A 12,263-nucleotide genomic window follows, 5' to 3' on the forward strand; every position below is an offset into this window, starting at 1 on the left:
GTTGCTGATAGCAGCAAAAGAAAGTGACAAAGACGTTTCTCCAATAAAATTTATTTGAAGAAACTGAATTACACCCCTCAATTCATTCACTTAGCTTCCTTGGGTAATGGCATTTTGTGTTGAAACCCTACCTTACGTAGAAGAAAAATCTAAAGTCATTTTGGAGCTATTCAGCCCTATTAACTGGTACAGAGAAGTGCTCCTTGCATAAATGTGCTTGTGGTTCTGTAATGAGGACTCTGGGCATTCAGATAGGAAAATCGATTCATTGTGAGCATTAAGGCCAGCTGTTGTACTCTAAATTGTTTGTCTAAATATCTATATTCCTAAAATTTCATGTGAATGGGAACATTCAATCTTTTCACTTCTTTAAGAGTTTCTCTCAGCTTTCTTTCAATACAGTAGATAGTTTATAATGGGCTACAGAGAGGGTTATGATTCTTGTGCACATACAAATATGCATGTGAGTATATTTTCTTGAAATAAAATGTACATGAATATACATACATTTACACACACACACACAACCCTTAGTCTTGAACATTCTTGGACCCAACAAAGTATTTCCATGCATTTCATCTAGCCTTACAACATCCCTTGAAGTTATGTTTATGATTCCACATTGTCTTCAGAAGAAAACGAAGGCTGGGGGATTACACCCTAACAATCTCATGAGAAGCTGGTAGAGCTTACTGTGCACCTTCTGGAGTTCTATGGAAATGGAGCCATGCAGTATGTACCCATCCATGATTTTACAATAACTCTTTCATTTCCTGAAGTTGTACACTTCAAATATGTACAATTTATCCCATGTAATAGTGCTCCAATAAATTAATTACAATTTGAAATTCTAGTGGTGCATGGCTCAGGGTCAGGTCTGGAGCCCAGTTAGCTGAGTAATACCTTACGGGGTAGGAGAGCTCTCTTCCAACCATGAAAAAGCAAAGGTTCACAGGTGGATGTTAAAATAGTGGAATTAATTTAAGATAATTCACATCTGATAAACTCATTTTTTGGTAAACTAGAAGAATAGCTTACATATATAAAGGGAGTAAACTGTTGTAAATTGGTTCAAGACAGAAGAGCACTTCAGCCACACACCTCATGCATGAGCTTTAGAAACATATTCTGTAGGGGCACCCAGGTGGCTCAGTTGGTTAAGCGTCCATCTTCCACTCAGGTCATGATCCCAGGGTCCTGGGATAGAGTCCCGCATCGGGATCCCTGCTCAGTGGGGAGCCTGCTTCTCCCTCTGCCTTCTGGTCCCCCTGCTTGTGGTCTCTCTCTCTCTGTCTCTGTGTCTTTGGCAGATAAATAATATCTTTAAAAAACAGAAACAAAAAGAAGAATAGATTTGCACCTGAGTAAGGACTCATGAGGAGCCCTGCAGAGATCAGAACAACTTTTTATCCTGCAATTCCCTCCCGTAATAAAGATGTTATAATAACCCATTTTCTTTTGGGTTGATTTGTATGCAGCAATAGCTAACTGATAATAATCAAATCAGGCAGGACTCCTGGCATTTGTAATAATCTGATTTTTTTATTCTAAGCATTTGTTCTGGTATTTGAGGGTATGCTTCATGATTACTCTGTTACTCAAGTTTATCTCATGAAACTGTATTAAAAAATGACTCCATTGAGGCCCCTTTGAGGCAACATAGAAAGGTTGGAAGGACATGCATGTGTGCCCAAACCTCGTGCCTCTGAATCACACACCTGCACAGGAATTCAAGCCTGTGGGTGAGTCATCCTGTGGTTATGAGGATGATATGTATACAGTGGATGATACTGATGTTGTTCACTTGCTGCCCATTTAGAGGTTACGGAAAAATTTCAAATGAGTGGGAGATAATACATTTAGGGAAATGGAAGGAATCATATTTATATGGAGCACTGGATATTTTCAACCAGAATCCAGAAAATAATTTAATAAAACCCCCAACATGCCACCAGTCTTTCATGGTAAGGAATACACCTTCCAGATGGAATCTGATATTCCATAATTCAATAGGTAGATGAAGTGCCTGAGAAAGATATTTTGCATAACAATAAATGTGTGCTTTAGTATTTTGCTTCATCATCCTTGAAGTCAAGTGTGATTCTAAGGCCATGTTCTATCAATCTATTTTGTCCATAATTGTCTTTCTGTGCAGATTCCACTTGGAGATGTGGATTTTATTATCATTTATTTCGCCAATGACTATGGGAGACATGGTGGACATTAGCTGTTTAATAACAGGATCCTAATGTGTAGAAAAATCCCCATGTCCATCTATAATGTCCAGTACGTCAAAGTCCGCATTCCCAGGAAGAGCAGGGAAGGTAGTGAGATACACAGGAATGATGTTCACAAGAGTGAAGCACATGGTCTCAGATTGTTCTCTGTTATAAACTTACATAAACAGCTGTGGTGGCCAAGAGTAGATTCTCATAGGAGTAGTGTTCAGTCAAACTAAAGCCATAATATTCACTCTGATATACTTTATTGAAGAAGAAATTATTCTCAACAGATTCATGTTGTCCTTCGAGTAAGCGAGAATGTCCAATATTTCACATCTGAGGTTAGGAATGACACTAATAGAGTAGGAAAATGACAAAGGGAAGATCTCTTGGGTATCTGAGTTTTCACAAAGCTTAATAAAGTGACTTATGTAAATTATGCAGAGAGGTTGAAATAAAAAATAAAAATTCCAGGAAAAAAGTAGAAGAGGCATGTTCCAATTCCACAATCTGACCAAAGAACCTCAAAATTTGGCTCAGGCTTTTGGCCCTGCAATCATCAGCACCTCTTCAACACCAGAATAATTGTCCCTTTTAGAGATAGCATCCCAAAGATTCTCATCAGAACCCTCTTTATGTCTCTGTTCCTCAGGCTGTAGATGAAGGGGTTCAGCATGGGGGTGACCACTGTGTACATCACCGAGGCCACAGCACTTGTGTGGGAGCTCTGGGGAGCAGCAGAGCGAAGGTACACTCCTAGGCTCATACAATAGAATAAGGAGACAACTGAGAGGTGAGATGAACAGGTGGAAAATGCTTTATACTTGCCCTGAGCTGATGATATTCCAAGTATGGTAGAAACAATCTTAGAGTAAGAGTAAAGGATCCCAACTAAGGGACCACCAACCAGCAACATAGTTGCAAAATACAGCACCATGTTATTTAGAAAGTTGTCAGAACATGCATGTTGGTTCATCTGATTGAGTTCACAGAAAAAGTGAGGGATTTCAATCTTTGTGCAGAAGGACAGCCACAACACCATTGAGGTTTGTAACACGGAATCCAAGATGCTCAGGATCCAGGACACCAAAACCAGCAGTCCACAGAGCCAGGGGTTCATGATGACAATGTAATGCAGGGGGTGACAGATGGCCACAAAGCGGTCATAAGCCATCACTGTCAGGAGAAAGACATCTAATCCTGCAAACAGTATTAAAAAATACATCTGGCTGAGGCAGCCTTTGTAAGTGATCACTTTGCTCTGAGTCTGGATGTTCATCAGCATCTTGGGGATGGTGGTGGAGGTGAAACAGATGTCTACAAAGGACAGGTTGGCCAGGAAGAAGTACATGGGGGTGTGGAGGTGGGCGTCAGAGCTGATGGCCAGGATGAGAAGCAGGTTTCCAAACACAGTGATCAGGTACATGGAGAGGAAAAGCCCAAATATGAGGGGCTGCAGTTCTGGTTTTTCTGAAAATCCCAGAAGCTGGAACTCTGAAATTCTGGTATTGTTTCCTGGGTCCATGTGTGGAGGTGACTACCAGCACAGGGGAAAATAACATGACTAATTTTCACACAAATGCACACTTCCCAACTTCTGGAAATGCTGCAATTTATATTTTCCAGTCAAGACACTAATTTCAATATTTTTGAATGGATCTGGGCCCCTTGAGGGTTTTCCCACATCTACTGTTTAGGAATTTCCATCCCAATATCAGATTTCCCCAAAAGTCAGGTACTGTACAGTTTGATGAGACATTATTCATGCATTTGAGGAATATATAAAATGTCTACCACATTTCAGGAATTCCTAGTCATAAAATAGAGAATGCCAAATAGCAAAACTCCCTACAATTCACTGATGGTTATAAGATAGAAGGTTATATAAAGATTAAATAATCATGTGATGGGGACAGATGTTATGAAGAACAAAAGCAGGTTAAAGGAGAGAGTGGGTGGGGGTGTTAGGTTGATGTTCAATCAAGATTGCGTAAGAATGTGGCATATGAAAAGAGACCTCAAGGAATAGAGCGTGGAAGACATGAGGTCTAACTGACAGAGGGAATGGCCAGCAAAGGCACTGAGGACCTGCTTCCGTCAGAAACTCAAGGTTCAGAAGGAAGCCAGCATGTTGAAGGGAATGGACAAGAGGGAGAGTGAGGAGAGATGGTGGCAGTGAAATTCCTAGAACCATGTGGCATCATAGCTGCTTAAAGTTCAAGACACAGGGACTTCCTCGTCCACATTATGTACTTCTTCCACTCTATGATCTTGTTACAATAGTGTCCTGTTAACTGAACATCCCTAATTAGTACCATCTGTTGATTGATTTTTTAAAAAAATTTTTTTATTATGTTATGTTAGTCACCATACAGTACATCATTAGTTTTTGATGTAGTGTTCCATGATTCATTGCGTATAACACCCAGTGCTCCATGCAATACATTCCCTCCTTAATACACATCACTGGCCTATCCCGATCCCACACCCCCGCCCCTCTGAAGCCCTCAGTTTGTTTCCCAGAGTCCATAGTCTCTCATGGTTCATTCCCCCTTCTGTTTACCCCCTCTTCATTCTTCCTGATTTATTTTGGCCCACGTATCATAAAGGTCACCTTGTAATAGAGGAGCCAAGTATCCCTGCTCTGAGGACTGCTCACACTTATCAAGGTGCCCACTTGTATGTGCACAGACACACATACACACATACACACTGTCACATACACACAACACAGCATCCACATCCTCCTGGGTTGTGTTACTTCTATGTCTTTCTCACTTCCCGTCTACTTGCTTCAACACACTGTTTAAGAAATGAATGCATACAAAAAACAAAAATAAATAAAAAAGAATCAGAAAGAAAAAAAGAAATGAATGAATACACATCATATTACCTTTCCCATAAGGAATGTAGAAATAGTGCCCAGAAATTCCTATTTGTAGCATCCCTGGGACAAATCATCTTGGGGCTCCATTTTGGAATGGCCACTTGCTGACCTGTCTGTAAAAAAACACAAATAATTGAGTTCAATAAACAGAGAGAGAAGGGGGGTAGAAATGAGATGGACTTAAGAGTAAAAGGAGCTAAGAAGCTCAGTCATTCTGAGAGACTGTGAGGAAGGAAAGCTGCTTTTGTGCTGGTGGCATCCCATCATGGTTTTATCCCATTTATACCCAGCAAAAATAATAAAAGAGCAAAAACAAATTTGTTCTTGGGGCACCTGGGTGTCTCAGTCAGTTAGGTTTCTGCGTTCGGCACGGGGTATGATCCCAGGGTCCTGGGATCAAGCCCCAAGTCGGGCTCTCTGCTCAGTGGGGAGCCTGCCTCTCCTCACTCTCCTGCCTTTCTGCCTACTTTGCTCACTCTGTGTCAAATAGATAAATAAATAAATAAATAAATAAATAAATAAATAATCTTTAAGAATAAATAAATAAATAAATAAATAAATAAATTTGTCCAAAACACAAAGTAGTAACATCTTTATGATATGAAACACCTTACAGATTGAATATCACAAGAAAAGAATGACTAAAGAGAATAAGCCAACACACTAAATATTTGGGCATTTTTATTATCAAGTAACAGATAACTTACACTTGTTTTTCTTGTGCTTTTTCCATATTTACATGAACAATTGGGTTTTTTTGGTCCAACAGATGATGTTTATGTGACATCTTTTTTTGTTTTATTTCTTAATCTTAGGCTTTGGGTTTCAGTCACTTTCTTCAGAAGTTCAGGAGCACAACTAATCATCATTCTGTTCCACACAAAGGCCTCCCCAGACTCTGTAAAGTCTTAGACATACCGTGACAATCTATCCTCTTACTCTGAATACTCTTCACGTGACTTGTCCAAAGACAGTATTTTGGACTCACGTTTATCTCACTGCGCTCTTGTCTGTCACTCTGATGTAAGGACCAAAGGAGCAGGGACTTCCCCTGCACTATTCATCTTTCCTTGTGGGTATGAATATATATGCACTTGTATGGAAACAAATTTAAGAAAATGAAACATTATGAAATACAAAGAATGACAGAGGAGCTAAAATTAGGTTAAAAGGAGCAGACTCAGTACCACCATATTGAACACCTTGAAGGGAGTTTAGAGAACGAAACAGGAAACAGGATCTACAGGAGCAGGAATTCCACAAAATCAACACGGACAAATGATAAAATGTCCCAAGACCTTGAAATAAAAACGTATTTAGAAATTTCTGGACATAGCTGATGCTCTTTTAGTATGTGTTGACTGAATCAGGAGTTAGGTCTCATTATATATGGACATTTAATATGTGACAAAGCTGCATTTCAATTTAGTTGGAAAACACTGGATTGTTGGTGGAAGTTGGCACAAAGCGCTGTCTACGTGGAAGGAAGCGCAGTGGCTCCTGGTCTCACACATCTCACAAACATCAGAAGGAATAAGCCCTCAGCGTAAGAGGAATCATTCCACTTTATCTGCACATCTAGAAAACACATTTAAAATCCACACTTGGGCAAACCATCATAATTAAGGAGAGAAAGTCAGAACCAGGATAGACATATTTAACTGAATAAAATATAAACTATTTTAGCTCCAAAAATACTTAACTAAAAGTCAATAGAGAAACTGATTTACAACCATTATTTGAAATGCTGGTAAGTACAGATAAATAGGCATATAATATGTGCACATACAACAATAACACACAAATGAATCAAATATAAGAATCTTTGCTTGAGCTCACCAATAGTTTAAAAAATAAACAAGAAAGCTCTTTCACACCCATCATCCCAAGAAAACACTCAAAGGGCTGTCACAGTGATTGGGCTATAATTTTTAAACAGGTGGCAATGGGGTATGTTCTATTTTGCTGTCAGAATTGTAAAGTGTTACAGCACCTTGGGCAGGCTCTGAAGACAGTTATAAATATTAAAAATACAAATGCCCTTTGGGGTGCCTGGCTGACTCATTCAGTATAGCACGGGGCTTTCAAGCTTGAGGTTACAAGTTCAAGACCCATCTTGGGTGTAGAGATTACTTAAAAAGTTAAATATTTTTAAAAAATACAAATATGCTTTAACTCAGGATTTCTCAGACTGTGCACTACGGACATAGTGGGCCAGATCCTTCTCTGTGGTGAGCTGTGTCCTGTGCGTTGTAGGGTGTTTACGGCATCCTTGCCCTCCATGCATCCCTCCCCAATGTGACAGCCCAAAATGTCTTGGAACATTGCTCAATGTTCCCTGGGGGACAAAATCTCCTTTGGTTGAGAAACATAGTTTCATCTATTTAAAAATATTTTGTAGCATTGATATAATCATAATTTTGTGGGGGGAAATATGAAAGACCACCAAAAATGTAAGTGGCAGAGCCACACCTTGAAATGTCATGGAGACTTTGAAATAATGCATCAGCATTACACTGGCTGATTAGACAGTCCTGTAGCAAGTACTTCTGAGTCAGAAGAACTGAGGGAGAAAAGCTAGAAAAAAGATTTTGCCAGAACATAACGAGTACTCAGGATACACATAGGTGTCTTTGTATGCATTCAAATTGAAAGTTTGTGAATGTGTATGTGTGCTTAGCACAATATAGTTTTAAGAGAAGTGAAGTCTTTTTGAAGAGAGAAGAACAGCGAAAATGCACTTAGGTGAAGCAGAGTGGCTCAAAATAGCTGTCTGAAATGAAATTGAAGGGAGACCCAAAACCAGCTTCTGAACAAAAAGATTTAAAAGAGGTGGGTGGAGGATGGGGTAACTGGGTGATGGGCATTAAGGAGGACACGTGATGTGATGAGCACTGGGTGTTGTACGCAACTGATGAATCACTGAACTCTACGTCTGAAACTAATGATGCATTATTTGTTTACTGATTGAATTTACATGAAATAAGATAAGTAAAAAAATTAGAAGAGTAATAATTTAGTGAATTCGACATGGGGCCAAATCTAAATTAGATCGCGAACAACTCAGGAATAAAAGAATATGAAAAAGTCTTTTCATGTGGAGAGAAAACAGTATCTAAAGTTTTAGTTTCATCTCACATAAAGAGATATGGGACAAGTGTGCTTATGGAAGGTAAAGGTGCTTCTTGGTCAAACATAAAGAAGAATCCCTTCCAAGTGATGGCATTTTATTTTACAAATAGATCCAATAATAAAGGCCACAAGGAACAATAAGGACTACAGAGACGTGAACACTAGTTGGAAATGTGTATAATTGGTGATTTGTGAGCACTAAGTAAGAAGAGGACATTCATTTTCATTTTTGGGAAAGCTGGTATTGACAAGTGAAGAATATTAATGTGACAGATCAATTTTTTCAGAAAAAAAAATCTAGAAAAACCAATGGAGTGAACATATGATTAACTCAGACTTTACCACACAAAGGTTATACACTCTCACACATTCAACACAAATACGTGTACACATACATAAAAAATCACAATGGCAAGTAGTTAAATTGGTGAAATGAACAGTTCTTTGCTTCAAATAATGTAATAAAAAACAGGAATAAAACTACTCTGACCCCACTATGCAAATACCAAGGACTCCCACAGATAATTATCTTTTTTATAATAATATTTTTTATTATATTATGTTAGTCACCATACAGTACATCCCTAGTTTTTGATGTAAAGTTCCATGATTCATTACTTGCGTATAACACCCAGTGCACCATGCAATATGTGCCCTCCTTAATACCCATCACAGGCCTATCCCATCCCACCCCCAAAGCCTTCAGTTTGTTTCCCAGAGTCCGTAGTCTCTCATGGTTCATTCCCCCTTCTGTTTACCAACCCTTTCTTCTTCCCTTTCTTCTCCTACCAATCTTCCTAGTTCTTATGTTCCATAAATGAGTGAAACCATATGATAATTGTCTTTCTCTGCTTGACTTATTTCACTTAGCAAGATCCCACAGGTAATTTTCAACCAAGAAAATGAGTGGCTAGCTAACCCAGACCATATTCAGGCTCACAGGTAATGAGGTAATTGTAAAGGAAGCTCATTAGCAGACCATTTTTCACATAATACATGTAAAATATTACATTTGAATACTCGAGAGAGAGGAGGTACTGTGATATGTAGGTTTCATGTACTGCTCTTGTGAGGATGTACCTGCGAGAATTCTTGCCTCTGGATTTTTCTGCTCAGTATGGACACATAGTCTAATATGTCCCATCTTAAAAGAGAAAAGACTTATACTCACTTCACTGTATATCCCTCTACAGCTCATGCTTGACTTTTCTACTCTGGTTAACTGCAAAGATCTCTGGTCTCATGTCCTACTTTTATGCATCCTATCCACTGTCTGATTGGGTTTCCATTATTATCACTTAGTAGTTAAGTTTGAACCTTGCGTTTCTGAGTTCAATATTCACTTCTATTTTTAGCATCATAAATACATAAATGAATCAGTCAGTGAATTTCTTAATCAAGCCAACAAACAGCCACAGCAAACTCTCAGCCCTGGGCTAGTCTGGATTGGTCCTCAGGTGACTCAGGTAAATGCTCTTGACTTTCATTCTCTTGACCTTCTCCTGCAGTCCCTACTGGGCAGTAAAACTCATCTAGATGGGGTCTCAGAGAGGAAGGTCTCGACATGAAAATCAGAATACCTGTCTGGTTTGTAGATGATGGAGGACGAAGCTCTGTCCCCAGACAAGAGAGCAGGAATGAGTCAGACTTCAGTGCCCCATCCAGACTTAGGACTGCCCAAGAAACGACCAGGTCCTGTCCAGCCCGAGGTTGCCTGTGCTGTGGGACTGCAACAGGAGAAGTATTTACAGCTGCTCTGGTCTGCTCATTAGGATCATTTCCCTCCTGTTCCTCCAACCTTTAAGCACATGATTTCCCTGTGGGATGCTAGTGTGGACAGAAAGGAAAATTTTCCTGTTGAATTTCTGTTCACAGGATACCAGGTTATAGACAAGGTGAAGTCAGTTTTTCTTACTCTTTTTCTATGACTTCTGCCATACAGAGATCTAAACTCCCAAAACCTTATCTCATTCTTGAGTGAACATTTTCTCCTGTTTAAGGCTGAGGAATCAATCCTGACTAGGTCCCTTCGGTCCTTCAAAGAATTGACTTGGGCTGGAGAAACACCCTTGGTATCTCCAGCAAATTACTTTCCCCTTTCTCAACAAAGATGATAAGTTTGTTCTTTTTTTAATTTTTTTTTATTAAATAATGTTAGTCACCGTACAGTACATCCCTGGTTTTTGATGTAATGTTCTTTTAATATAAAACCCTGGCCTTACATTCCTTGGCTTCATGACCATTATGCCAAAACAATTGGGAATTTCACACTTCTATCACAAATTCAGAGCTAGGAATTAAAATGTCACTATAAAATTTTTGTTAATTGTAAGATATATATATATATATATTATGTATCATAATCCAAGTTTAGCACTTTATAGCAATTTTCTGATGTAATTTTTATAAAAGTCCATTCTGTGAGGAAGCACTAGTGTGAACTCCATTCCCTATGGAGACAGGAGGCTTGAAGAATTTAGTGAAATCTTCAAAATTATCATTGCAGAAAGAGATGGGTGCTGATTGTAGTCTCTCCAAATGCTCCCAGTTTTCAATCTCTGTGCCACTGGTCCCAAGCAGAGGTGGTTCTTTTTCCCTGGGTACATCTGGCAATGTCTGAGGGACGCTGCTAAACACCTCCACTGAGCAGGACAGCTCCCAACACAGATAATGACCCTGCCTCAAATGTCAAATGAGAGTGTGAGAAAATGTACTCTACACCAGCACTTCTCCAACTTCAAAGTGCATGTGAATCACCTAGGATTCTGGCTCAAATGCAGATTCTGCTTTAGCAGGTGCTGGTGGGCCCAGGAGTTCAGCATTTCTAAGAAGCTCCTGAGTGACGTTGATGCTGGAGGTCATGGTCTGTGGACAACTCTCTGAGTAACAAGACTGTGGCCCTGTGATAGAGTGAGGTGCAGGTGGTTCTTCTCTCTCTCTCTCTCTCTCTCTCTCTCTCTCTCTCTCTCTCACACACACACACACACACACACACACACACACACACACACACACACTAGTGTTTGCATAAAGTTTTGAGAGTACAAGTGTATCCAGTCATTCTCTGGGCTGTGATAAATTATGCGTCTGTTTCTTTTATATAAGGACACCTGAGTGGTACCAAATGCAATACTTTTGGAAAAGACTTTCTAGTAGGCAGAATAAGAGCTTCCTGAAGTCGTCCACATTCTAATACCTACAAACTTTGACTATGTTATTTTGTATAGGAAGAGGGAGTTTAAGGTAGTAAATGGAATAAGGCTGTTAATGAGCTGTCTTTTAACTAAGATTGGCCAAGATTACACAGAGGGAACTAATATTATCACCATGTTCCTCTAAATGTGGGAGAGGAAGGCAGAGTAGTTGGATCAGAGAGAGATGTGAAGATGCCACATCGCTGACTGTGAAGGTGGATAAGGGGCAATGAGCCAAAAACTCCTTGTTAGGAGAAACTGCAATAGGAAAGGATAGTCTCTCCTGGAACATCCAGAAGGAACCAGACACTGCAGACATCTTGATTTTACCCCACTGAGACTTACGTCAGGCTTCTGACTTCCAAAACAGTAAGAGCATAAATTTGTTTCTTTGAAGCATCTACTATGGTAATTTCTTACAGCAGAAATAGTAATATAATACAGACATTTATCCAATAAGATTGTTTTGGAGGAACGAGAATTCTCTTGAGTAAGGGCATTTTGTTATGAAATCCAACTCTAATTATTAGGAAAAAATAAATAAAGTTAGTGTGAAGCTTTGTTCCATTGCTTAAATGTAATGGAACAAGTGAATTTCCCATTTCTAAAATATAGATATGACTTTATGCATGTATGTATTTAAATTTATTTACTTACTTACTTAAGCTATGATGTTTTAAGAAATCTCAAAGCCCAATGTGCAGCTTGAACGCATGACCCATTTCAAGAGTTACCGCTCAGAGTGCATGGCTGGCTCAGTAGGGGGAAGGCATGACTCTTTTTTTTTCAATTAACCAATATGTAATTAATTTTTGATGTAGTGTTCGA

The 12,263-nt window shown here is 39.2% G+C and overlaps 1 protein-coding gene across 1 annotated transcript; it reads right to left on the reverse strand.

The window, feature by feature from the left end:
- Positions 1–2,781: 2,781 nt before the first annotated feature.
- Positions 2,782–5,842, reverse strand: LOC113249266 (olfactory receptor-like protein OLF4). The gene is made up of 2 exons (XM_048227243.1): positions 5,817–5,842; positions 2,782–3,598 (listed from the first exon to the last, which is right to left on the reverse strand). The coding sequence occupies exons 1-2, from the start codon at positions 5,840–5,842 to the stop codon at positions 2,782–2,784; spliced, it is 843 nt and encodes a 280-aa protein (XP_048083200.1).
- Positions 5,843–12,263: the final 6,421 nt, after the last annotated feature.

This window comes from Ursus arctos, unplaced genomic scaffold (assembly GCF_023065955.2).
Source record: "Ursus arctos isolate Adak ecotype North America unplaced genomic scaffold, UrsArc2.0 scaffold_14, whole genome shotgun sequence".
In the NCBI taxonomy this organism is placed as follows: domain Eukaryota; kingdom Metazoa; phylum Chordata; class Mammalia; order Carnivora; family Ursidae; genus Ursus; species Ursus arctos.